At 46.5% G+C, this 27,757-nt stretch overlaps 1 protein-coding gene across 1 annotated transcript; it reads left to right on the forward strand.

Moving 5' to 3' along the window:
• The first annotated feature begins 3,362 nt into the window (after positions 1-3,362).
• robo4 (roundabout, axon guidance receptor, homolog 4 (Drosophila)) lies at positions 3,363-27,469 on the forward strand. Its single transcript, XM_060056484.1, is given in 21 exon segments — positions 3,363-3,606; positions 8,045-8,383; positions 10,245-10,402; positions 11,017-11,137; positions 11,898-12,036; positions 12,468-12,595; positions 12,902-13,011; positions 13,263-13,494; positions 14,469-14,590; positions 15,414-15,585; positions 17,001-17,201; positions 17,703-17,745; positions 18,040-18,158; positions 18,696-18,754; positions 18,757-19,042; positions 19,716-19,800; positions 20,099-20,133; positions 20,274-20,403; positions 21,371-21,571; positions 21,910-22,340; positions 25,722-27,469. Coding segments are annotated over 21 exon segments (3,516 nt in total). The 5' UTR covers positions 3,363-3,377; the 3' UTR covers positions 25,898-27,469.
• Positions 27,470-27,757: the final 288 nt, after the last annotated feature.

Consider the following 27,757-nt stretch of genomic DNA (forward strand, 5'->3'; position numbering starts at 1 on the left):
AAGTAAATGATAAATCGATCTGTCTATCTATCTAGCATCTATCTCTGTCTGGCCGTGTATCTATCCATCCATCTGTATATCTGACTGATAGATGTACTGATTTTGTTTCATCAATCCTTCTCATTCTCTCTCCTCTTCATCACTATTCCTTATTGTAATTTTTTGCTTCAAAACTCCCACTGTGGTGAGTGGGAAAATAGGTAGAACAAAGCTTGGAGGAGGTTGTGTGTGTGCGCGTGTGTGTGTGTGTGTGTGTGTGTGTGTGTGTGTGTGTGTGTGTGTGTGTGTGTGTGTGTGTGTGTGTGTGTGTGCCTGTGTGTCCCTGTGTGTGTTTGTGTCGGGCGGAGGCGGGTGTCACTTGGAACTCAGAGAAAAAGTCTTTGTGAAACAGCCAGCTGGGCATTTTAAAAGATGGGGAGGCGGGTGAGATTGAGATAGAGGAGAAAAAGAGAGAGAGGACACAGTAGTGCGAAGAGGAAAGTTCAGGGAGCTTGGGTTTTAAAGTCTGCTGGAGGGGATTGGGGCGTGCCCCCACTTTAGAAGATCCCACATTGAAGCCCACTCAAGCAGAACTACTGCTTAGATTTTCACATCCTCACGCCTCTCACCCCCACCCCCTAGTTTGTGATATGGATACCAGCCCCCCCCCCCCCCCCCCCGCCCCCAAAACCCCCTCTTCCTCACGCAACTACACAGAGAACCGGACGAGCCTTGTCTAAATATTAAGGAAACTTAGCAGGCCCTTGTGACAATGTGGCTTCGCTTTGGCTGGCACCGTTCCATTGTGTTTGTGATTTGCCAGCGTTTGTCTCTACGAGGGAGAGGGAGAAAAAACCCCAGATATCCTCAACAGCCTTTGGTTGTGGGCAAGGCTGAAAAAAAGAACCAATGAGCTTATTCTGAGAAGCATCTAAGCTTGAATTAGCGATGGTATTATTGGCCAACAAGCGCAATGGTGGCCAACTCGGAGATACCAACCCCCATGCATTCCTTCCTAGGTGTCTCACCCAGGGCTGGATGGTGGGAGAACGAGGAAATCAGGAAACAAGTTGCCCAGTTTCCACGGTTACAAACTTTTGCCGCCAAGAATAGTGTTGTTTTTTTTCTTCCCATGTCTGCGTTGTTTGGTTGGGCCATAGCGTACCCCCTTGTTTCTCAGTGGAGCTGGAGAGCGCGGCTACAGGCGGAAGTTGTGAAACACACAAGAAGGGGTTGAACTCAACCACTGCGGTGGGTTGAGAGTATGGCTTTCACACTCCTTTACCTCGACCTCTGCTACTCGCGGCTGCCGCAGAGTTTAGTCGCTCGGGGGTACAGGTCAATGCTGCTTGATCGCCCATGGCTCTGTTTTTTTCCTTTTTCTTTGTTTGTTTGTTGCTTTACCATTTGGACATGACGCCCCCGTGGCGCGACGTAGCAGGGGCCGGCGGGCAGGGGGTGGTCACTTTCACAGTGGCAAAGTAAATGGTTGGATTTGGATGGGCTTAGAAAGGCAAAGGGTTAGGAAGGATCAAAAGGGACCGGTCACAATGGTGGACATGGGTGGGCCAAAGTGTTGCAAGGGCACGCTGGCCCACGGGACCACTGCGATGCACAGCGATGTGTGATACCCAACACAGCTCTTCATTAAAGGTTGTGGTTGGAAGGCGTTGAACTTCGAAGTGCCTGCAGCATATTGAATGAAATAATGAAATATTGCCCAGTAGTTTTTTACATTGTTTTTCCTTATTACTAGTTTCTCAAAGAAAAATATTTTTCAGAACCAGGCTTGTATTATAAACAAAATAAATTATTAAAAAGTAATTGAGTTTATTGTGTTTCATCCAACGGATTTGAAATTAGCGTACCAAAGTGGATAACCTGGAAACCAAATTCAATTCTGATTTTTTTCAAACTTTAAGTTACTTGCAACCAATTTCTTAGGCTGTAGTCAGAAAGGGTACGCCAAAGCTGTTTGAAATGAGAGGCTCAACTCTAGACCAGGTTGCTTCGTAACTTTCTTCTGCCTGTGCTTTTCTTTTTTCGTTGGCAAGCCAAGTTGATATATGAGTCTCATACTGTGCAGACAGGCAGTTACAAATTTGGCCAGCTAGTTTACTGGCAGGGGGTCCCGCCTGCGAAGGGACCACTGATGTCTCATTAAAAGTGGACAGTGAATGAAAGAAGAAGGCTTTGTACTCGCGTACCCTCATTCAGCTGTTGCTCGTCAAAAGAAACACCATTCTTGAGGTCCGGCAAATTCCATTGGAGCTCAACAATTGAATTTCTCACTATTGAGCTGAAATGAATTATCTGCATTTTCACTCTGGTTGATAAAGGGAATTCCTGTGTCAAAGGTTCCACCGCTTCGGAAAATATCACAATTGAATTGAATTTGATTCTAACGATTAGCACTCTCCAATGACGTTCCTAATGAAAGACTTCTGTGCTTCTGTGTTCTTAATTGGTACTTTCTTTAATCGCCCTGTGGTATCCAAGTTGTTACAAAACACTCACTGCTAAGTATTTGCTTTTGAAAAGTTTCATTCTGCATGTTTGAAGAGATAGGTAACAACCAACAGCCTGAAAACTCCCAAAAGCCCACCATACTCCACACTTTGTTCTGAATCATTTCAGAACAAGCCTTACTAACTCGGCATTGGTTGCAGGTAAAGGGCCTGTGTGGTGACACTGGATTTGATGGGAAATATCCGACAGGAGGACAACCCCACCCTCAATTTCATCCCCCCCTCCCTCCTCCCTCCCACGAACCAGGTCTTGTTTTGCAACACCCCCTAACCCCCAAAATAAGACCCCCACCAACCACCCACTACTGAATGAATGCCACAGATGTTGTTGGACAAGACAGTGCCCCCTTGGTTCCCTTCCAGTCACTCCCTGGCCCAGCATGGGGTCTGAAACTTGTTTTTTAATCATTTTCTCCCTCCCATCTTGCCCCCTCTCAGAGGGAGGGTGACCGGGCGGTGTTTGGGGGATATAGAGCGGTCCCATAGAGAGAGAGACGCCAGGGAGGCCAAAGGGAGTCGTATGAGGCAGGAGGAGCACCCAATCCGGGATACGGACTACATCGGATATTTATTCCAACAGAATCGTTTCGTTTTCAACTTATTTAAGTGTCGATATTTCCTTAGAAGTCATCTTGATCTCAAAGGTGAATCGTGGAGCAGAAGTCAACTCTGGAACAGAGAAGGAAGCGCTGAGGCGTGCAACATGGGGGTGGGTGAAGCGAGAGGTTGACGCGCATCCTTTGATAGTACTATGGACGGCACGAAAGCAGGCGTCGCGGCACCTTAGAGCCGTACGATACTTTCCACCCGGGGGGGGGACACGCAGACGAGGGGGGAGGGCGAGCGGGTTTTGGGGGTGCACCCGTGAAGATGTGGCTGCGCGCATGGCTGCTCTGGGCCGGCCTGCTCCACACCTGGGCGGATTGCGCGCGCCACGCCGAACAGGAAGGCAGGCACCTGTGTGCAGCAGAGCAAGGCTCGGACGCCAGGTCAAAGGGCCACAGGGGGCCCAAGGAGCGTACCGGGGAGGGTCAGGGCCCGGAGCAGAAGAACCACCACGTACCGCCTCGTAAGATGAGGAGAATGCAGCGGAGAAAAGGTAGGTTGTCTTCCTCCCTCCCTCTATCTGTTTGTGTGTGTGTGTGTGTGTGTGTGTGTGTGTGTGTGTGTGTGTGTGTGTGTGTGTGTGTGTGTGTGTGTGTGTGTGTGTGTGTGTGTGTGTGTGTGTGTGTGTGTGTGTGTGTGTGTGTTCAATGCCTGCTGCTTTGGCCGCGGCGGTCCGGACCAGAAAGACCTCATCCCTCTCTGAATGAGGGTAGCTCAGGGGGGTTGCTCCGTGAGTTTAGGTGTAATGGAAAGAGAGGGATGACAGATAAACATCTCTTTTGTGGGGAATGGGAAATGACGAGAAGTCATGATTAAAGATTTGTTTTATTTCAACAAAACTCTTTTTTATAGCGTACCAACGTTGATGAATTCTAGGCAAATCGAAAGTGCATGAAGTTAAAAATGAACTTAGACTTTGATGCGGTTATGTATTTATTTTCCATTATGAATTCATTAGTTGAATCTGCCTTTAAAAACTATTTCAGGGCACTGTTGATGTTTTTAACATTTTGCCTTTTCAATGTGAGGTATAAAAAATCCAAACTGGATGACCTCATCAGAGGTCAACTTATTGTATTCTGCATCGGAGACATCATTGCAATAAAAACAATTCAGTCAATCAACATGGCTGGCACTTCCCAATCTCAACATACCCCTCTTCAACGACACCCTCAGGGCAACAGTTACAATTAACTCTCAAGTCACTGCCAGGCGCATTCCTTAACATCCCTGATACGTCCATTTCTTTTCTGTCACCCCTTTTTTTTTTCCTCTCCTCTCCCTCCATCCCTCCCTCTCCCCCCCTGCTCAAACACTTCTCCTGACCTCTGTGACGGCCTCATGAAAGAGCTCCATTCTGTGGGCCCGTCTCAGCCCTGCCGCCCCATTCCCATGGGTGGTGTTGACTAGGGGGGGGGGGGGGGGGGGGGTGCGATGGACTCCATCCCTCATCCTCCTCCCGTCAACCTTTTGTTAGCCGGGGCTGAAAAGGCCGGACGGTACCGCCGGGGCTATCTAGTTGTTGGATCAATATAAGCATCCATCACTTAGCCCCCACCCCCCACCCCCCACCCCCTTTAAACAATGAACCGTTCACTGAACAGTTGACTCAACAAAGCTTTGGTGTTGTGTTCTCTGGAGAAAGATGAACTAGCTGTGGTTGTAGGTTCATTTTTAGGGGTTGTCGTGGTGGTGGTGATGGTGTTGGTGCTGCTGGTGGTGGTGTTTGTATTTGTCTTCTGTTGGACCGTGCTTAACAATTTTTGTTGAGATGAAACGTTTTTGAGCCAACAGCTTTGAGCATCTAGGGACATTATTATTTTTTATTATCTGTTTGATTTGAGGATAAAAATACTAGTGATTTCAATGTTATAATTATTGGACAATTAGGGTTGGTCGGTTTAAGAAAATCACACATCCAACTTTGAGTCTCAAATCCTAAGGAACATGAAGAAAAACGAATTATTTTGTGCTTCCGAGTAAAGAATGTTGTAGATGTAATTTAGAAGTACAGAAGAGAGAAGGTGATCAAACCACGTTCCTGTGAATAGTGTTAGTGAAATACCAACACATCTTTCCACACATACATCGTAAACACATTACCTCAGTGAAATATATATATTTCCTTTGATTGTTTGGAGGCAGCAAATGACACACCCCGTCTTCCCGAACTCTCCCCTTTACAACCTTGGACAACACGTTACTGGGGAACCACACTTGAATATTAATTTCAGAACATGAATAAATACATTACAGTGCATTCATATACCAACAATTATAATAAACCAAAAAACCAACAACTTTTAATAGATTGTCTAACTTATTTAAATGTATAAGAAATATGATATTGTGTTCAGCTAAATAAACAACTGTTGAATGATTTGCTTACGAAGCCTACTCATTATGAATTCTTGTATGCATATCAATATTATTTTCTTTATGGAAAGTTGATATGCTTATCTGGTATGGAAACATTATAATTATTTAAAACTTAAACTTAAACCTAAAGCTAGAATTAGTGCCTTGAAAGAAATTGAACGACCGATTGATTATGCATGTTTGGTGTCTCACTCGTGTCCGTGTTGTTACAGCGCCATCTAGTGGTTTAAATAAAGAACACATCAGGGACGAGTGGGATGATGGGATCGGTGTGGTGACGGATGCCTTTCAAATGAAGTCATTCCTTGTGAAAAATCGACTCTTCTTTCTTAAATAGCAAAAAACAAAAGTATCTTTACAATCGCTTCTCTAGCCTAATGAAATTCAAATGACTATCATGCCTCGAGACAAATGTGTATGCCTTTAGGTCCCGCACCGGATCTTGGCCCCTGGGAGTGGGAATATGATTGGTGTTGGCGCTCACTATTATTTACTTTGAGTTCTCTTTGGATGTCATCCTCGGAAATCTGTTCCTCGCTATGCTGGACCTATAAACAACCATAACATTGGACCACCATTAGATGTATAGACTTTAAAAGAAGCAAGATGACCACAATTAACTTTATTATTATTACGTCGTTTTTTGGAGTGCTTGGTAACATAGCAGGTAGGCTACGTGCTTTTTTTTTATTTATTCTCAAAGCGATTAGCCTCACCCTCACTCTGACTCTCATCATGTTAGTGAACGAACCATAACTTTTAGTTTTAGTCGATTTTTTTCTGAATTGTTACTAAAGTTACATTACAGTTTGTATTTACTTCGTTTTTTTTCAACATCTTAGACATTTAGAACTCTTGCTTTGACCCTATTGAACGGTATTATGTGCATTCCAATTCATACATACTATACCAATTATAAGGCCTTCCACAAGTTGTTTTGTCCCTTTCTCATAGAGAAAACAGCCCCTGCGGAAAAGCCATGTCAATATATTATTGTCATATATAATAGATGAGAGAACAAGAAGCCATAATCATCTTCTGGTGGGGCTAATGGATGGAATAACCATCTTTAGTCAAACATCCTCTGAGCTCCATGGCTTATAAGTGATGAACTGAAAATGTCTCCCTTGTTTCACTCCAGAAAATATCTCTAATGATGATAACGATTATGATCCGTGAAGGGTTTTGCTTATTAAAGCTAGTTTGACAGTATTCATTGGAGTGCTCACTTACGTCCTTAAAGCATGCACACCCATTGTATAGCAATGTCTCATAGGAACATGTTTTTAAGTTCAAATGAAAATAGCATAAACACACAACTTATAATGATGTCATTAATGCTTCAGTAGCCTCTATTTGTATGGATATTTTATTGTTTGTGTGAGTGCCTGCATATGTGCCTCCATGTATGCCTGTGTGTATGTGCGTGCATATTTGTGCCTATGTCTGCCTGTGTGTGTGTAGAACAACAATTAAAGAGCCTGTATGTATCAATATGTATCGAGAAAAACAATATTTCCCCCATAAAAAAAAATCCCCAAAGATTTCAGCTATGTAGCTACTGAATCAACAAAAACATTTGCAATTCTAAGCAAGGAAAATAATTGGGCATTATTTTAGAACGCAACTCGTACTTTTCCATATCTTTACTCGACAAAGGTCCTTTTGTTTCTAAATAGTTTTGAGGGAGGTCGCCTTTGTTCCTGACCATAACAGAAGCTCAAGACTTCCTCTCCTCTGCAAAGGAAGCTGGGAGTTCAGTCCGTCTGCCCCCCCTCCCCACCTCACCCACTTCCTCCCTAGCCCTCCCTCCCTTTCCCCTGAAGGTAGTCATCACCAACGGGAAACTCAAACAATGGCATTCCAAGGTTGGCTGTAAATAGACGTCATTGTTTATCTATAGAAGACCCTCAGAGATGTTGGTAGCGGGTGTGGCCCTGTGCGTGTGCATGCGTGTGCGCGTACGTGTGCGTGTGTGTGTGTGTGTGCACTTTGGTTGTCGTACTTCATAATCGATCCAGTACTTTGGGGTCTCATCTCGAGTTTACTTCCCATGAAGTTCTGTATGTCAACAAGAGCAATGTGCTTCTGTCGAGAAGAACTGGCAGAACATGGCAATAACACTCTCAGCGGGGTTCATATCACACTGATCGCCCATGCTAAGAATCTATGCATTCACGCCATCGTACGACCAAAAGCGGCCAACAAATGGCATACACAACAAAAACAAAAACAACAATAATTTCCTTCTTTTATCGTCTCAATCCTGTTGCGCACAGCAGGGCCTTGAGTCCTACTTGGGAACAGGTGCTGGCACTTGAAATTAAGGATATTATTCTTCCAATGCCTACACTAGTGTATTGTAGAGTAGTATATATCATAAAGACATGAACCACCTTCTCCGTCTGCTTCCCCCATTCTTAACCAACCGTCCATGTCTCAATTCAACGTCAATGGCGTCTTGAGAATTCTGCGTGAGTGTTCTGATAGCTTGTCCCTCGATACATGTTCCTCGTACGACCTTCATTTGTTTCTTCTCTCGTTTTCTGCAGGTTGGAGGGTGCATGCGGAGGAGGAGGAAGGGGGGGTGGTCCCCCGCATCCTCCACCACCCCTCCGACGTGGTGGTCATGCTGGGCTACCCGGCCACCCTCTCCTGCCGGGCTGAAGGCACGCCCAAGCCCGCCATCCAGTGGCTGCGCAACGGCCAGCCGCTGGAGACCAACAGGAGGGACGGCCAATCGCAGACCATGGTGCTGTCGGAGGGCAGCCTGTTCTTCCTGAGTGTGGGCGGCGGGAGGCGGGGTCAGACGCATGAGGGCGTGTACACCTGCGTGGCGAGGAACAGCGTCGGCATGGCGACTAGCCGCAACGCCTCCCTGTACATCGGAGGTGAGAGTATGGATGTTCGGTGCAGGCGAGTGGTTTTACTGCCGGGATGCGGTTCAGTGGATACGATTTAAATTAGGTTATATTTGGATCGTCCTCCAGAGAGGGAACTCATCGTTACCACAGGTGAACATCATGTAGTACATTAACTACATGGAGAACCCGGAGAACATGGAACAAATAAAAAAGCTAAACTTGCAGTTATGCTGTCACATAACATCAAAACACAACCATCAAATAGGGCCTAAAGTAATGTTCACCAATCCACTGATATTTTCTCCCATTCACAAGCTCGCCTCTTGGGTTATCTTGGGTCCCCATGCGGTTAAACAGATGTTAGGTTACAGAGATTAGAGCCCGTAAATAATCAAAGGAAGGGGTTGCGGATCAGTCGTGGGTTTGCCTTCAACACAGGACTAAAAATCTCCCTCTCTCTTCCTTCCTCTCTCTCACTCGCACATACACTCTGTGACACAAAATACACGCAAACACGCTCTCTCTGCCACACACACACACACACACACACACACACACACACACACACACACCCATACACACACACACACACACACACACACACACACACACACACACACACACACACACACACACACACACACACACAAAGATTTATATGGTGTGACAAGGGGGGGGGGGCATGTCCATGCTAGGACAGGACTGGGCTGTGACTGCCAATGTCAATGTTTGCCTGGCAGGGGGGGGGGGGGGGTAGACACTTGTGGCAGTTGACCTCTGACCTCTTCTGTTGTGCTCACTTAATTAGAATCCACAGGAAGCTGTTTCTCGCAGGACCACCACCATTCACCGGTTAAAATGAACAGAGATACAGTGTCACAATAGACACTAGCTTTTTTATTCAAATGACATATAGTCACACTATTAGTATTCATTCATTAGTTGTCTGGCTTCTCTGTTATACCACGCATCGGGATTAGGAGTTAATCAAATCATTTTGGGATTGGAAGTAAGAAGAGAAGTCATTTGAACGGTGGTTAAAGGCTGATCACTGAATCACTTTGTTTCCAGTAATGAGCAAAACGTAAAGGAGGTTTAATCAAAAACCAGCCATGTGTGCATGTATTACGCAGCGGTAATACACTTAATGGTTGATGTTTCTTTTTTTGCCTAATTTATATTTCTAACAAGCTAGCAGGACACTCAGAACAGTTTCCAATTTCACTATCAATTATTGCGGGCCCGCACACAGAGACGTGTGTTTAATGAATAATAAGATGGGTTAGCACTGGGGCAGGCAGACGGGAGATGAAGAGGAATACATCAATAACTTAACACGAAGAACGCGTGCGTTACATTTATCTGAAGAAGAAGTTAAATTAACTTCATTTCATGTGCCAGCTGAATTAGACGAAATGTAATAAAAGTAAATATTCCATTATTGAATTGCTTTAAAGGGGTTATCTCTCATTTATGTGAATGAATGTCTGTTAAGTCACTAATAATGATTGAGCATGTAACATTTTTCTATTATTATGAATGTTACAAACTGGGGGTCAGCAATAAATAAATCAAATCAAATTTAATTTGGCCCCAATTAAATGGTAGTTGGCCTGCCTTTCTGTCTACCTTCCTAGCCGGCTACCTGCTGGCCTTTTGGACTTTTCCAGAAGGCTAGGCAGACCTATTGCTGAAGCTAGCAAGCTAGTCCTGTGTGCTGGGGGATTGGCTTTGCCTGAGGTGAGGGGTTGCATTTTTTTTGGTCGGACACTTTCAAAATCCAGCTCACTCTGGCTGGTTTCTCCAAATGAGTTTTCCTAATTTAGAAAATTAAATAAAGAAATCAAAACCCAGCGACCACTCAGCCCCCCCCGGTGGTGTGTTTCAGTACTGCGACAGGAGTTTGTCGCGCAGCCTGAGGACGTTGAGGTGGACGAGGGGGAGGTGGCCGTCCTCAACTGTGTCCCCCCGGAGGGACACCCCGAGCCCAGCGTCACCTGGAGGAAGAACGGTCTCCCCATCAACACCAGTGACCCCAAATACACAGTAAGACCCCCCCCCCCCGCACACTCACGCACACACACACACACACACACACACACACACACACACACACACACACACACACACACACACACACACACACACACACACAGACACAATGCAACTTTAGGTGATGGTAATGCATTCCTAACTACCAGGACCTTAGGGGTGCAAGATAATCCGCCCCTAGTCCAAGTCCAACCTGATTCCTAATCACTCCAACCTTTATGTACAGATCCTCATCCACCATACTGTTCTGAAAACCTTCTGAACCTCGAGAGGGTTCAGGAAACCTCTAAGCCCTCTTACTTTTGTTTGCTTTGACCTTCTCATTTGTATTGTGTTTGTTTGTGTATCACTGTAACATTGTGTAACTTGGCATACGTAATATATGCGATGCTAATGATGATGAGGAAAATGATGATGATGAGGAGGAGGACAATGAGGATGATGATGATGACAATGATGATGATGATGATGATGATGATGGTGATGAGAACAATGATGATTGAGGATGATGACGACGAAGATGATCAGGACTATGATGATGATGATGATGATGATGAAGATAATGATGATGATGATGATGATTAATCCCAGCGTGCTTGTGCTCATAGGAGCGGAGTGGAACGCTCACCATCTCCCCGTCAGAGAAGAAGCACTCTGGGATGTATGTGTGTGTTGCCTCCAACGCTTTGGGGACCAGAGAGAGCCGGGCCGCACACCTCTCCGTTCTGGGTAGGAGAACCCTCACTTCCTGTGTATTCATTAGCATTAACACATGCATGCAACGTGACATGTAGTTGGGACATGGTTATTAGCAAATGCAAAGCTTGTGGTAATCGTTTGGACATTGTGTTACGTGTAAAACATATTGACATTATGTTAAAAAAGAAACTAGTTTCATAGAGTTAAACATAAACAACGTGTGTGATATGCTGTAGGTACGAACATAAAGCATGTCAATTAGCGATAAACACAATACTTTAATGTATCTACAGTTTTATACACAGATTTGCTTTATAGCCTGAGGAACTGTTCTGTATCAGATCAGTATTGTCCCTTGGTGAATGCCAAGGAATATCCCTGATGCAATCTGAGGAGACAGAACATGGAACCACTTTATAAGCAACCTGCAAGTTGGCATCCGCAGTTAGTTCCTGTGGGGAAGCAAATTGACATTCTTTATTTCATTTGGTTTCGGTCTACAGATTAGAAGAACTAATTCCTCTTAAAAATATCATAATTTTTTAATTAGATTTGCTACATACTTTCCCCAAATGAATAAATCAACCTGCAAAATGCTCTTTAATGACAGCACCTGCGATAGCCTGCGTTTTATGTCGCAGTCCTCACAGTTGGATTTTAGTGACTCTTTTAAACTTTGCGATTTCGTACTTTAGACACTCACTCAAACACGCATTCCTTATCACAAAACCACACGCCTGCAGAGAAGCCCCAGCACACACTCTGTCCCTCCCTCATGCCCCCCCCCCAGCCAGGCCCCTGCTGCTGCAGAAGCCAGAGGACGTGACGGTGAGGCAGGGGGAGTCCGCTACCTTCTACTGCCAGGCCCGCGGAGACCCAGCGCCCGCGGTGGAGTGGAGCAGAGAGCAGGGCCCGCTGCCCAACGGCAGGTAGGAGGAACCAGGGACACACACAGCCCGCAGACTTCCATGCAAAGTTGACAATGCGAGTTGTGTGTTGTTTGGAGGAAAGTGGTTCTCCATTTAAAGTGATGAATAAACTTATCTTGAGCTAAATTGTTCTGGATTTTGTGACAAGGAATCAATAAGACTGATGCCTCACATGGGGAACCAGTTATGTAGTGTACTATGGACAATAATAATACTATGGATACTAATAATATATTAAGATGTTGGACGATTTACTATTAACATGTTTAAAAAATATTTCTTTGAGGCTATCAGTATTTTTTTCTTTTCTATTCATTTCGGAATTCCTACTGTATGCATGTCAGTGGGTGCTCTATATAAATCTATAAATCCCAATATAGGATCCCACCCCACATGGTCTTACAGACGCCCTCCTCTGTTGGTCTCCTCAGATATCTGGTGAGTCCAGACCAGAGTCTACAGGTCCACTACGTGACGCTGCAGGATGCAGGACGGTACACATGCACCGCTGTGAACGACAGAGGCATGGCAAACGCCAGCGCACATCTCACTGTCCAAGGTGAGTCCATCGCGGTCTCATCGTGCGGTATGGTGGTGTGTTGGTGTCCAAAACACAATTTAATGTAAAACTCAATAGCGAAACAAATTAATAATCCTCCACTTTAGTACGGGAATCTATTCTGAAATATTGGTATGATAAAATATTTACACATAAAATATAAAAATATTGAGAATTCATGGTTGTCATATAGGTGAACTGTGAAATATTGGAAAGAATGCTTGTATTACCATTCAAATATGCAGTTACATTGGAGGAAATACCATTTTTTTATTATAAAAACGTATATGTATTCATTTGTTTCAGACACTGGTAAACAGAAGGACCTCCACAAGGAGCTGTCAGCTCTAAGGGTGGAACTGGAAAACATCACCATTTTGGCTGCTGGATCCAAAATGGCCCATGTTCAGTGGAAGGTAGGAGAGACCCTAATCCAACCTAGCCAAATCTACTCCCGTTTAATCTGACCTATTTTTTTTTTAATATAATACCAAGTATCTAGTATTTGACTTATTAATAATATTTTTAATGTGCCTAATTTTCACAAAAAGCGAAAGCTATGGACTCTTATGTAACTGCCCATCTGTTCATCGATCCGTCAGCATCAACGTCCAACACAACCAGGATCACGCGTCTTCCTCCCCCCCCCCCCCCCCCCCCCCTGCAGCTCCAGTCCCAGCCCGCCCAGCCGCACTACCTGGACGGCTTCGAGGTGCTCTACCGCGTCCTGCAGCCAGCCGGCTCAGAGTGGGAGGCCAGGAGGGTCACCCTGCCCAGCTTCCTGACCCAAGTGGGCCCCCTGGAGAGAGGCTATCAGTACGAGTTCAAGGTCCGCCCCTACGGGGGAGACCTGTACGGCCGGGAGAGCAACACACGACACCTGAGGGTGCCTGAGATCGGTGAGGGGAGACACTTTTTGACTGTCTACTATTTTGCGGCGGGAAAGAAGCGCCTAGTAATGCTGGCAATGCCAGCATTACTAGGTGGTTATACGAAGGAGACAAGGCACGACATAACCTTTTGTTATCCCATTCCACCTCGGCAACTGAAATCCACCCCCCAAAAAGACAATTGACAATTTAAATTGACATTTATATAACTTCATACATTCATTAATTCATAAATATTGGATAATAAAAGTTGAAATTATTATGCATGTATTCCTTCCTAACGCTAACTAATCAACCTTAACAGACACAAACAACAGGGAAACAGAAAGACAGGTCTGAAGGGTGAAGTCATGCCCCGTCCCCATGTGTACCGATATGTTTTCTCAAGGCACAAAATGTAACTCTTGGAAAACACTTTTTCCAAGAGTTTTTTTAATGTGTAGTTTGTACGTGCAGTATGTGTGGACATGTGAAATGGTTATTTTTGGAAAACAGTGACATCATGACCTCAATTTACACAAAACTTGGTATGTGAATTAATGTTCTTCTGTAGATTATTGAGGGGCACCAATAGTGCTTTCAAAAATACCCGTGTCGGTTCGGACCGGGCCGGAAACTGTTTCAATAACAAAACATAACACAAACACACAAATGACCATGGGTACTACCCCCTGGTACCATGGTGATAGATTCATCCAAGTGAACCAAATTCAATTAAATGTCGACTTATTTATTTTTATTTTTATTTATGTCATAACATAAAATACAACCCATATTGCAGACTGCGAGGCATTCGCCAGTTGCTTTGAATTTCAATGAGCATTGCTTTTTTATTAGAGCATACATTATCCACGCCACAATGGGATTACATTAAACCCTGACAAGTCCATCGGGCCTTGGCTGTCCATCCCCTGCGGTGAATGAGAGTGTGACTGTGTGTCACGGAGGTGCTAATAGAAACACTTGTCTCGTCTGTCTCCCAGCGCCCGGTGAGCCCCCGTTGGCCGTGTCCATCGCTGTGCACCCCGAGCTGAACCACACCGTCCACCTGACCTGGGAGCCCCCCCCGGTCCAAGCCCACAACGGTGTGATACGGGGCTACCAGGTAGGGCCAATGCTACACTACCGTGGCTAATCCTGAACCGAAAGCGGTTGAGGAGCAACCGAGAATGGTTTCCTGCGTCTCAGCAGGCGGGAACGCTCTTGCATTGTGTTTTTCGTGTAAACAGGTTTTAAATCTAAATTGCTTTGTTGCTATGTTAAAACATGGTCGAAGGATGTAGACCATTCTCTTGTGTAAACAGGGATTATGGTGGCTGTGTTTACTATGAGAACACGTATAGGTGCAGAGCAAATACTTGCTCATGTCAAACTCCTTCAAGAGGTCTGGTGGGATGTTTTACTAAGATACAAGTGAGCTGTTTGATATCATGATGATTTGAATGATCAGAAAAACAGGATGGTTGTCTTTTAGTTGACCTCTTTTACGATTTTGAGATCAAAGCAATAAACGGTTAAATGGAAATCATTGAGCTCTTTTAGGTACGGGCAATATAACAGAGTGTAGTGCAAATGTATTCATCATGATGTTTCATTTATATTCCATTCTGAATTGTATTAACCATGGGCAGCTTACTCAATAATTCACAAGGTCCGCTTAAATGTTCAAAAACCCCATCAATACCCTTTTAGATTAAACATTTAAATAAATGCCAAAGTCGGCACGATACAACACTCAAACTCATAATATGAGATTTAGCGTCGCTGTTATAAGAATGCAGCTAACGGACAAGAAGCGATAATATTTATGCATAACCAAGTCCCCTAGATCATTGCATGCGTCGACAGACCACACGTTACCAGACAGAACCCAGCACCGGTCTCCATCTCCCCGTCTCCCCCTCCCTCTCTCTCTCGCTGGGCTCCAGGTCTGGTGTGTGGAGCAGCAGGAGAAGCGGTACCAGAACTGGACGGTGGACCGCGGGCGCCACCGGCTGGAGATCTCCGCCCTCACCCCCGACAGGCGCTACTCCGTCACGGTGGCCGCCGTCAACGGAGCGGGGGTGGGAACACGCAGCGAGGCCCTCGGCTTTTACATGGGTGAGCGCTGGCTGATGACCCTATGGTGTCACTGTGACAGTGCTTAGAGGGGCGGCGTCACGCTCGGCTACATGGAGAGAGCACTGCTTACAGTTTTTCTCGATTTGTATCCACGCAAAAAAATGGAACTATGCCCAAAATTCTGAAAACTGTATCAACTACAAGAACACCAGAATGCTAAACTCTAGGCACAATTACACTGTTTTCACACATATAGACATTTTAAATCACATTTTTGCAAAACTCTAAGCACTAATCTCATCATTTAGCACACTTGGTTCACCTGGAAACACTGGCCTTCAAAATGCAACAACTAATTACCAATAAGTCGAACTCACTTCTCACCTGTTCAAACTTAACTGGCAAAACACTTCAATCATGTGTCAGAGCATAAAAGAGGCCTCAGGTGAGCTCTGCTGTGTTGTAGATATGGTCCTCTGGCCTGATCAGGATCGGAGGTGGAATACAGACTGATTTACATGCAGATCTGTTTCACCTCATTTCTATTCTTATTTTTGTTGGCCTACAAAAAGCTTTTTACGCAGTCAGTTCAGCGGAACATTTTACTGTATTACAGTAACAAATAAATATTTGCTTTGTTACCTTTTTGTACTTGTGCACAGATTTCATCATTACATCACCCGAAAGACAGTCTAAACATTTTCTTACTCTAGTGTTTTTCATTTTACTTATAAGTGCAATTACTTTACTGTGAGTCTTGCCCAAATATGTAACATTGGTGTATTCTCAGAACAATGTTGCAGTATCAACTAGGTGTACAGTATGACTCTGGGAAGCTGGTATAGTGAGTTTAGCCCATTGGAGCTCATTGAATTGACAAATATGCATTGTATCCTATTCTGATGCGATTGTGTCATTTCAATATTTATATGACACATTCACAATATTGTATTACAACATGGCAACAGTCTTTATACTATATGTACCACCTAATTGCAACTTTAAAAAGCTATTTCTAAACAATCAGACGAGGTATGAGATAAGGTTCTACATATGCAGCATAGCATTTAAGGGTAGCAACTTTGTGAAGTTTGGTCTTTTTCATCACTGTTGAATTGGACCACCGTCGTAGATCGACACGGACACATATGGGGGTAGAGCACTGTAGTGGTTCCCAGCCGGAAGGAACTTGATTAAATGTCGACCTGCTACAGGCATCCTTGAGCAAGATTCCCTCACACCTCCCTTCTCCTTAATGCCAGGGGTCTCACTCCACTTTTGCTTCGAAAAAAGCATCCGCTAAAATGCAGAAGAGTACTAAATAAATATACACTCTCCACCTCATTCTGTCCAGACTTTTCAATTAAATCCTTATCTCGTCACACTCCCTACCGGAACACCACCATTGTCCACCATTTAACCCTCCTTCTCCTTCTCCTCCTCCATGTCTGCAGACAGTGAGAAGCGCATCGCCCCCGGGTCGGGCGACAGGAGCGGAGACACGTCCTCCGAGCTCGTGGCGGTCCTAAAGAACCCCTTGCTGATCGGCAGTGCTTGCGCCCTCTTGTGGTGCATCTTGATGACGGCGGCCCTCTGCCTCTACAGACGTTACTCCAGCTCAGGCTTCCTGGGGTCGGGGCGCAAGAGGAGCAAAGGTGGGAGACGGCCGGCGATGCCTTGGCCTCGTGATTTATGACATGTATTTATGTTATGCTATGATACCATTCTTATGGGGTCGGCTTAGCTCAGGAGGTTGAGGCAAGTCTTTGTTACCGGAAGGTTGATCGTTACCGGCTCCTCCTAGCTGAGGGTCGAGGTGTCCCTGAGCAAGACACCTGACCATTACTGCTGTCGTCTTGCACGGTTGACTCCGCCGTCGGTGTGTGAATGTGTGTATGAACCGTCACATTGAATTAAAGCTAGATTCAATATTTAAGTTTCTTATAATGACCCGTCCTCTGTGGCGATTTATTATATTTTTGTAAAAAATTCTATATTATTATGTTCTTCAACATTGATATGATTATATTATCATTTGTCACGTGGTACTCCATATTATCAAACTATATATATTATTATTCAACAGTTCCAGCTGATTCGGAAGTTGACCACCATATATCTTAGTGATTCTATTATGCATCTATCTATCTGTCTAGGTTTGCATCGGCTAGCCAGTGAAGACCTCATCATTAAACACAGGTAACCTATAAGGAGCCGTCTGGACCGTTCATACACACAATGTCAGTGGTCCAAGTAACATGATAGATTGCTATAATCCAGATTACATTGCCACTATTGCGAGCTATGCTTCTTCTAAGAAATATAAACCAAACAAGAAGAATATGTTAATCTCTTTTGCATTCTATTCAACCTATTTCGCTTTCAATAACAAGAAACACTACACCTCAGATATGTATTAATTATTTCATTTGGTGCCTGATCACACAACGCTTTTCAATTGCGTCCAGTCCTGTTAACATGACTGTGTTGCAGGATGGCGACGCCCGATTCCCCGTGGATGTCGGGCGCCTGGAGACCCATGCACTGTAACCCTGAGGTGTACAAGAGCCTGTGGGCGGGGGGCCAGGAGAAGGCCTTCAACAGGGGCTCCAGTGAGTACAGCCAGACCCACACACCCAGTCTTTCACCGTTCCTAACATCCTGCGTGTCCCAAGTTTTTGCTCACATTTTCACAATCGGATGAAGTTGAAATCGGATGACATTTTGCAAAGCACGCAGTTTACCTCGACGTCAAACTATATCGATCCTCTTCCTGCTTAATGCTCCAGACAAACACATATTTTGTATCTTATTCTTCTGCCAACCATTGTATTGTTTTATTCACTTTATGTATCGCAGTGTTGTTCTGGTTGTTTGACCGACTATTCATCTCTGATGTGCATTTGGATTTCTGTTTTTATTTCTATATGTTGTAATCAGGGCGTCATTGAAAAAGAGAGCCTGCTTTCAATCGCCTTCTCCTGAATAAATAAAGGTGCAATAATAATATTCGAACACATTTCCTCGAAGGCGCTGTTATCCAAAGCGCTGTACAGTATAGTGAATATTGAGATTCGAACCCAGAACCTGCCGAGTCATCGTCCAGCCCCCTCACCCTATATGACGACCCTTCCTATCCCCCCACCCAGGTCTCCCGGTCATGAGCAAGAAGGACGTGGGCTACCTGGACTCGTCGGTGCGCATCGTGCCTCCGACAGCTGCGGCGTCTACGGCACCTTCTACGTGGACCTGGTGGGCGGCGGCCTCAAGACCTTCAACAGCCCCGCCCGCCGTCCCAGGATGCACCACGGCCCTCCGGAGCAGCAGCAACGCCACGACGGCAGTGACGGTGTCCGCGGAGGCGAGACCATCTGCATTGCGGCCGGACCGGTTGCCAAGGCGACCCCGCCTGCGTTGCCGTGGAAACAGGCCGTGCCTCCGCGGCCCAGGATGGGCGTGCTGAGAGAGCCTTGGGAGAGGAGCCAGAGCAAGCAAGGTGAGGGGTGGAGGTGGGGGTGGGGGCGGTGGTGGACAGGGGTGGTGGGTGAGCCCCTGTTATAGTAGGTCACTGCAACAGAGAGCATTAAAAGAGAACCGCATTGTGGAGGCCTCCCTACCTGGCTGAACACATGCCACGGCATGCGCCATCTCTTATTGGCTGCTGGGATTACCCGGTATCCTGCTGATTAAGTGTTGATGGGACAGCTGTCTTATCTATGATTAGCTTATTGAAGCTGAATTAGGGAGTGTTTACAGCCCCGCCCCAGAATAAAAAAGATCTGAAAACTTTTAAAGGCATTGATGTGCTGAACCTTTTTTTTTACCAAGCATTTCAGACAGAGACTCTATTCCCTGGTTGCAGTGTCTCAGATTCAATGCGTTTTATTTATCTTCATCACCATCCGCATGCTACCATAAAGAAAGAACTGCTGGGCTCATCGTGTCTGGCAATATCCTGCTGGAATGATGTGTGTGTCCACAAACACGTCTGAGTTATGATCTCCATCCTCATTTCATTTGAATTGGTGACATCGCCACAGCCCTCCCTCAGAGGGAGCTACGCCTGATGTGGAGTCAGTAGAGCGGGCTTTATCCATCATCCCTTAACTCTCCTCCTCTACCCCCCCCCCCCCCCCCCCCCCCCCCACCCCCCCCCCCCCCTCCTCCAGAGCTGCATGCAGTCAAGAGCGTTCCCCTGTTGAACACCACCCACCAGAGCCAGAGACCCCGGACAGCTGCCCCCGCGACGACCAGGTACCCTGGAACATGAACCATAACCCACCCAACACCCTCCCTCCCTGAGCTCGTCAGTCATATGCACGGGTCAGAGATAAGAGACAATAAATGGGATTATGGCCCCACAATATCAGACAGAGAGAGAGAGAGAGAGAGAGAGAGAGAGAGAGAGAGAGAGAGAGAGAGAGAGAGAGAGAGAGAGAGAGAGAGAGAGAGAGAGAGAGAGAGAGAGAGAGAGAGAGAGAGAGAGAGAGAGAGAGAGACTCTATTAGATGTGTTATTATCCATAAGGTTAACTGGATGGTGTGGTGGTTAGGGTGTTTGACTCCCAGCTGAAATCTACAATGTATGGCAAACGTCCCGTCTTTATACCTAAATAAAATAAAGAACACCTTGTTAAAAGAACCATCATGACAAAATGAAAGTGGATTGTAATGTCATTGTGTTTTACCGTCGTTTCCTCTCTGTTCTGTGCGGAGGCGTGTGCCCAGAGGGGGCCCAGCTAATGGGCTCCCCCCGGCTGCTCCACTACTCGGCCTCCCTCCACCTGGTGGACACGCTGCCCCCTCCCCCCGTACCCCCACCCACGGAGGACACACACAGCCTCAGCTCGGACGAAGGGTGAGGCGCCGCGGGGCACACAGACCGCAGACAGAGGCTGCCGATGGAGGATCCAGACTGTGTATAGTTAGAGGGTACAGGCGGGGTCGACGGGGCGTTTGTTGGGTTGGTGGGGTTGGTTATGGGATGCCCGTTATGTGTGTGTGAAACATTACTCAATGGGGATATTGTTGCTTGATTTAGTCTGATTTGAAACAAGAAATCATAGAAAATTGGGATTGAACATTTTAGTCATCCTTTGAATTTATATTTAACCTGTTGCTATATTCATCTTGTTACATTTCAAGGCGCCAGTAGATAGATACTATGAATATAGTAGAGATTAATAAAAAAATATATATTTAGATTACATATATTATGGTATTAAGATGGGCTGTGGCGTTATAAGCGTTCATTGTGTCCACTGTCGATGAGGTCAAAGTTTCTCACTAATGACACGGGTAGAGTCAACGTTTCAAGGAAGGGCCGTCATTAAAACAACACCTTCCTGCATTACACACATCCTGCCAGGGGGTTTTATTTTGTGAAGAGGATTACGGCTCCTTCCTCTCAGGCTCCTGCACCTCTCAAGTTTTCCACCCCATTAGAGATGAACAGTGAGAGAGAGATAAAGACAATAAAAGTCCAGGGAGCAGAACAAGAGGGGATTAAATAAATGTTTCGATTGCATCATAGTGTTAAAATAAATTATTTAATTCATAGATGGGTGGAGGCAGAAGTTGTGGTTTCTCATTACGAACTAGGAAACAAACTGGTTCCCAATCAAAGAGGGAAACTGGGGTTAGCAAGTTGAGATGCATGTACTGTAGACTGGGATGGGATGTCAAAATACAGTTTGAAACTTTTTTGTGTTATTTATTCAAACGACGATAAGGAAAACATTAAACTTTCAGGTCAACTCGACTGTGTTCTTCTTTAAACACAATTCAAAGCGGCGTCCCCTTCTGTCCGCCATCTCCCCCCCCAGCTCCAGCCGCTCCACCAGGGTCACTGGAGACACGGGTTCCCTGCAGACGCTCCACGAGCCCGAGCCCGACCCTGAGGCGGACGGAGCCTCGTACAGCCGCCAGTCCACCGTGTCCTACTGCCCCTCGCTGGACAAAAGCGCCATGACATCACAGGAAGCCACCGCGTACCTGGAGCTCAGCCACAGTCCAGAGACGCGCCGGTGATGGTTCACACATGCTCTTTGTGGAACCTTTATTTGGGTCAATCACCAATTTGGGTTAAAGGAAATAAAGGGGGTCTGGTTTTTGTTTGATTTACCCAAATAATGGTTTATGAGGAGGTTTCAGATACAGTCTTAGTGCAGACATTCTGGGTATTTGTAGTAGTGTGTAGACGTATTGTATTTGGCGTTGTCGGTGTAGACTTGTAGTCATAGATTCTAAAAGATCTCTCAACTGCACAAAACTACACGCACACACACAAAGACACGCTGCCATACACTCTCTCACTCTCTCACTCTCTCTCTCTCTTTCTTCCTCTCACTCTCTCACCCGACAGCGGCCAATCAGAACAGCCCCCCACCTCGGGCCCCCACGGCTCCTTCTCCCCGGACCTGGGCTTCGTCCGCGGGCCCCTGCTGGCCGAACCCCAGGGGGGCATAGACCACCAGCACCTCCAGAGCCTCCAGCACCTCCACAACCTCCACCACCGCCGTGACGAGCCCCCGACGACGACGACGACGGCGGCGGTGGCCGCGCCCGGCCCCAACATCTGGCGGCGAGCGCGCCTCTGGAGCTCGCCCTCGTCCTGCTACAGCGAGACGGACGGGGGGTCCGTGTGGAGCACCTGGGGGTCTCTGACGGAGGGCAGCGGCAGCGCCCGCACCAGCGTGGTCAGCTCGGTGGACGGCTCCTCCATCAGCGACGGGAACTTCGCCCACTTCATGACGCTGGCGAGCGGCGGGTCGGTCAGCGGGGCGTCCATGTCGGGTAAGATAGGGTGGTGGTGGTGGAGGAGGGTGTGGTGGTGGTGGAGGAGGGTGTGGTGGTGGTGGAGGAGGGTGTGGTGGTGGTGGAGGAGGGTGTGGTGGTGGTGGAGGAGGGTGTGGTGGTGGTGGAGGAGGGTGTGGTGGTGGTGGAGGAGGGTGTGGTGGTGGTGGAGGAGGGTGTGGTGGTGGTGGAGGAGGGTGTGGTGGTGGTGGAGGAGGGTGTGGTGGTGGTGGAGGAGGGTGTGGTGGTGGTGGAGGAGGGTGTGGTGGTGGAGGAGGAGGAGGAGGAGGGTGTGGTGGTGGTGGAGGAGGAGGAGGAGGGTGTGGTGGTGGTGGAGGATGGTGTATTGGTAAGATAGGGTGTGGTGGTGGAGGAGGGTGTGGTGGTGGTGGAGGAGGGTGTGGTGGTGGTGGAGGAGGGTGTGGTGGTGGTGGAGGAGGGTGTGGTGGTGGTGGAGGAGGGTGTGGTGGTGGTGGTGGAGGAGGGTGTGGTGGTGGTGGAGGAGGGTGTGGTGGTGGTGGAGGAGGGTGTGGTGGTGGTGGAGGAGGGTGTGGTGATGGTGGTTGAGGAGGAGGGTGTGGTGGTGGTGGAGGAGGGTGTGGTGGTGGTGGAGGAGGGTGTGGTGGTGGTGGAGGAGGGTGTGGTGGTGGTGGAGGAGGGTGTGGTGGTGGTGGAGGAGGGTGTGGTGGTGGTGGAGGAGGGTGTGGTGGTGGTGGAGGAGGAGGGTGTGGTGGTGGTGGAGGAGGGTGTGGTGATGGTGGTTGAGGAGGAGGGTGTGGTGGTGGTGGAGGAGGGTGTGGTGGTGGAGGAGGAGGAGGAGGAGGGTGTGGTGGTGGTGGAGGAGGAGGAGGAGGGTGTGGTGGTGGTGGAGGATGGTGTATTGGTAAGATAGGGTGGTGGTGGTGGAGGAGGGTGTGGTGGTGGTGGAGGAGGGTGTGGTGGTGGTGGAGGAGGGTGTGGTGGTGGAGGAGGGTGTGGTGGTGGTGGAGGAGGGTGTGGTGGTGGTGGAGGAGGAGGGTGTGGTGGTGGTGGAGGAGGGTGTGGTGGTGGTGGAGGAGGGTGTGGTGGTGGTGGAGGAGGAGGGTGTGGTGGTGGTGGAGGAGGGTGTGGTGGTGGTGGAGGAGGGTGTGGTGGTGGTGGAGGAGGAGGGTGTGGTGGTGGTGGAGGAGGGTGTGGTGGTGGTGGTGGAGGATGGTGTATTGGTAAGATAGGGTGGTGGTGGTGGAGGAGGGTGTGGTGGTGGAGGAGGAGGAGGAGGGTGTGGTGGTGGTGGAGGAGGAGGAGGAGGGCGTGGTGGGGGTGAAGGAGGGTGTGGTGGTGGAGGAGGAGGAGGAGGAGGAGGGCGTGGTGGTGGAGGAGGTGGAGGAGGAGGAGGAGGAGGAGGGTGTGTGTGGTGGGGGTGGTGGAGGGTGTGGTGATGTAGGGGATGGTGTTTTGGTAACTTTGGAGCTTACCAAACGATGAAAGGATTTCATCGTGCACAATTTTTTGTGAGGAATTCACTAAATAAGTCGGAAGTGCTACGGTCTATAATTCCGCTGATTGTTACTGTAAACAGAACATTCTATGTATTGTAATTATTGTCAATGCTTAATTCAAGTTCTAGAAATAGTGCAAAGATAGCACTGCTATCTTTGAGGCGAGATGGGAAGAGAAATGCATAGCTTATAAACATAGTTTTCTTTCACAGTATTGAGTTTGTCTGCTAAATGCAGTGATTCAATCCCTCCACTAGAGGGTGGTGTCAGTCTGTATTTATCTAATAACGTCCTCAGAAAGCCTGAGCTTCTCAAGTCCTGACTCCGGTATTTGCACTTTGTCATTCAATTTTGTGGCTCTCATAGGAATATTCTACCATTACCAGTCTATCACACCTTGTAAAACATTAATGAATTCCAATCTTGTACAAAATGTGTTTATGGGCATGCCTTCCTGCATATTCGGTGCCTTGGGCACTCGGGAGTGTGTGTCAGCGTTGTTTGTGCAAATGTATGCATGTGTGTTTGCATTTATTGAAACATATTAGCGATTCATCAGATTTAAAGAAGAATGCACAAACCAAGTCCCTGTGCAGAAGGATGCCAGAATGTGTGTGTGCTTGTGAGTGTGTGTGTGTGTGTGTGTGTGTGTGTGTGTGTGTGTGTGTGTGTGTGTGTGTGTGTGTGTGTGTGTGTGTGTGTGTGTGTGTGTGTGTGTGTGTGTGTGTGTGTGTGTGTGGGATTGATTCCACAGATGGGAGCCTTCCTAGTAGTCCGAGTTGGGTCTGAGGGGCCTGGGAAATCAGTCTGCGCAATATACAAGGTGGCACCAGGCAATCACTTAGAACCGCTCAGCAAATTGAATGGCCAGACAAGTCACTCTTGCCCCTCTGTCCCCTCATCCGTCAACCCCCCCCCCCACACCCCCATCCCCCCCAAACATCTCTCATCCCCAGGACCCAAACACTTCCATCCCACAGTCACTCTCCCAGCCCTCTGTAACACAAACCACGGCTGTTTGGTTTTCTTCAGTGTATCGTTCATAAATATATTATGAATGTTGTCCATGAATAGAGTAGAACGGCTTGTTATTATTTAGAAAATAGTGTGTCTTTATGCATTCCATCATTGGTTTTCCATCGACGTTTTCTCTTAATGCGAGTTAGCTAAATGAACACACTGGGAGCATGGAGTAGCGGTGATGACTTCCCCTCTCCACTGTGTCCCACTGGCCTCGGCCTTCTCGCCGTACTAATTGTGTGTAAAGTTGCGCAGGCACTCTTTGCTCAGCCTCTGCATGGGTATTCATCTATTTTTTTTTTTCCCGTGGCATTGAGGTGGTCGGGGGTAGGTCTGGAGGAAAGTTCAGTGGTGCACCTCAGGTTGAAGGTTGGGAGCCAGTGGTTTGTACGTGCTGTCTCATTCAGAGTTCCTGTTCTCTCTGTCGTCGTGCGGTTGTTTTTCCATGATATCGCTCTGAATTTCTCTTCTGTTGCTTTGTCTTCCGCCTTGTTTTATCCTCAATGGAGACAGGCGCCGATGTTGGATCTAGGGGAGTTGTTTTATCGGGTTAAATATACCCATTGTCACTGTGTGGAGACACAGAGCAGGTTGTTGAGCCGATGTGGGGTTCGTAGTGAGATACTCGTTAATATTGCACAAGGATTTGGGGAAGGATTCGTATTAGGAGTGTTGGAGAATTCATAAACCGAGCGGAGAACTGCAAGTGGGTGACCCGAATTAAATGATGAATTATAAATTAAATCTAAAACGAAATGATCTTTGGGTGGCTTTTCTTCTAAAAACGAAATATAGAATAAAATATAAATATACCGTTCTGATCCCCAATGGTGCTGGTATCTTACTAAACCAAACTGCTTCTTGTCTTTTCATTCCTCCTCAGACTTCTCCCCGCCGCCCTCTCCGTTAAGCGGCCTTTTCCCGCCTTTTTACAGCGAGGGTGACGGGACAGCCGAGCGGGCGCCAGTCCCGGCGTGGGAGTGGAACCTGGCCTGGCTGGAGGAGATGGAGGCCCGCTACAGGGCCCAGTACCCCGGCCAGAAGCCCTGCGACGCCTAAGAGGGGAAACTACATAGGAAACAGAGTCGGCGGCCATTACGGAGACAAAGAGAGAGTCGGCCGGTGATCAAACTGGCAGGCGGCTGAAGTTCAGGGGGAAGTCAATCAATTGCCGCAAGGTTTTTTTGACTTAAGACAATTCATTCATTCAAGTGGTGCATACAGTATCTCATTACTATTATCCCCCTCTGTTTGACATCCACCACCCGCTGCTTGACCTACGAGACCAAACCCGACAGCGCACTGTAGCCGATACAGTGTTCACAGATTCTGCTCCCCGCTAACCCTGAGACCAAGCGCATTGCATCTCTGCAGAATGACGGAGCCTGCTTCTGTAACTGCTTGTGTTCCTCTCTTTAAAGGGCAATGCAGTGTCCAGGGATTAAATAGCAACCGTTAGGTTAGCAATGCAATTGCTGTATTTGAAGCATTGTGTCTCGAAATCCTAAAGAAACATCCAACATTCTGCAATGTAAATATGCATCATATTCAGGAAATGTTATTTAAAGAATTTCCAAATTATACTTCTCATGCATTTCTCTGTCACAACGTTTTTCTTTTGTATTTGTATGTGTGTTTTTTATTCATATTCTTTCAAGTTTTTTTTGTATTTAGAGTTTGAAAGCTGAGCCACAGTTACGAGGATAGACATCTTTGTAGGTTAGAAAGCAACATTCATTTTATTTGCTTGTGTTAACTCAATAAAATTCTGCTAATCAAAGGCACTTATTAATTAGAACCAAATTATATTTGCCTCGTTCATATTTGTACTTCTTCATAGATATTGATTAATAGATTACATTTATATTTGTTTACTTTTTATATATATAAATTGGTGCGTTATTAACTACTATAAATTCTTGCTATCTTAAAGGGATATGCTGAGTTATCTTTAAACAGGGGTTTTCCTGTTTTAACCAGATTCAGACGTGGTGTTTAGTACCAAATTCACCATTGTTCAGTAGGGGAGTTGCTGGGTTAGCATTTGCTCTCCGTTAACCACTTCCATTGACTTGTAGATTTGGAGTATACTAGCTCCAGTTGGGAATATACACTTTGAATTGCTTTCTAAAGACTTCCGAGATTTTCTGAAGAGTCGCTTATCAACAACAAAGGCCAGTAACAAAACATTACATTTCTCTACAATCACAGATAATTATCCACTATTTTTTGGCCGCGCTGTGATCATAAGGCATAGACTTCCCAGCCAGAAGCAGGGGTTGGAATCACAGGTGGTGTGATTCCCTTATAGATGCACAATGATGAATTTGGAATAAAATAAACTTGTCTGCATCTGGATAAGAAAGTTAACGCCACATGACAGAGATCTCACAGTCCCTTTAAAAGTTAAATATTTTGTAATTGCATTTTTATTGCAAAACCTATTTTTTATCTTTGAATATCAGCACAATAATCCTGTAAGTTATATTGCTAACCTGACTCAGGCTGCATGTGGGTTCTGTTCGGTGTCTTTGAATTGAAATATTCCAGCAGTGGCTTGCTTCTACAAAGGCAAGAAAGAGACACTGAACACCTTTTATCCATTTTAATAAAAGTTAAACACACAAATAATCAATCCATTCTCGTTGAATTATTCAGAGGCGTCCTATTAACTCAACACAGAGTGGTACCTTCATTGCTGTCCCCCAAATCGTTGGAAATGGCCGACAGAGTTTGGAGTAAGGAAGACATGATCCCTTTGAAGAAGCTTCTTGTTACAGATGGCTTCTAATTGGCCTGCCAGGGTGCAAGTGAACTCACCCTAGTTCCTTTGTGAAGCTTCCTTCACACCAGGCAGTTCACTGGAGCATTTTCACTGAATCTGCTCAACACAGTTGACTAATTACTTGGGAGAAGACT

Source organism: Gadus macrocephalus, chromosome 7 (assembly GCF_031168955.1).
Source record: "Gadus macrocephalus chromosome 7, ASM3116895v1".
Taxonomy (NCBI): domain Eukaryota; kingdom Metazoa; phylum Chordata; class Actinopteri; order Gadiformes; family Gadidae; genus Gadus; species Gadus macrocephalus.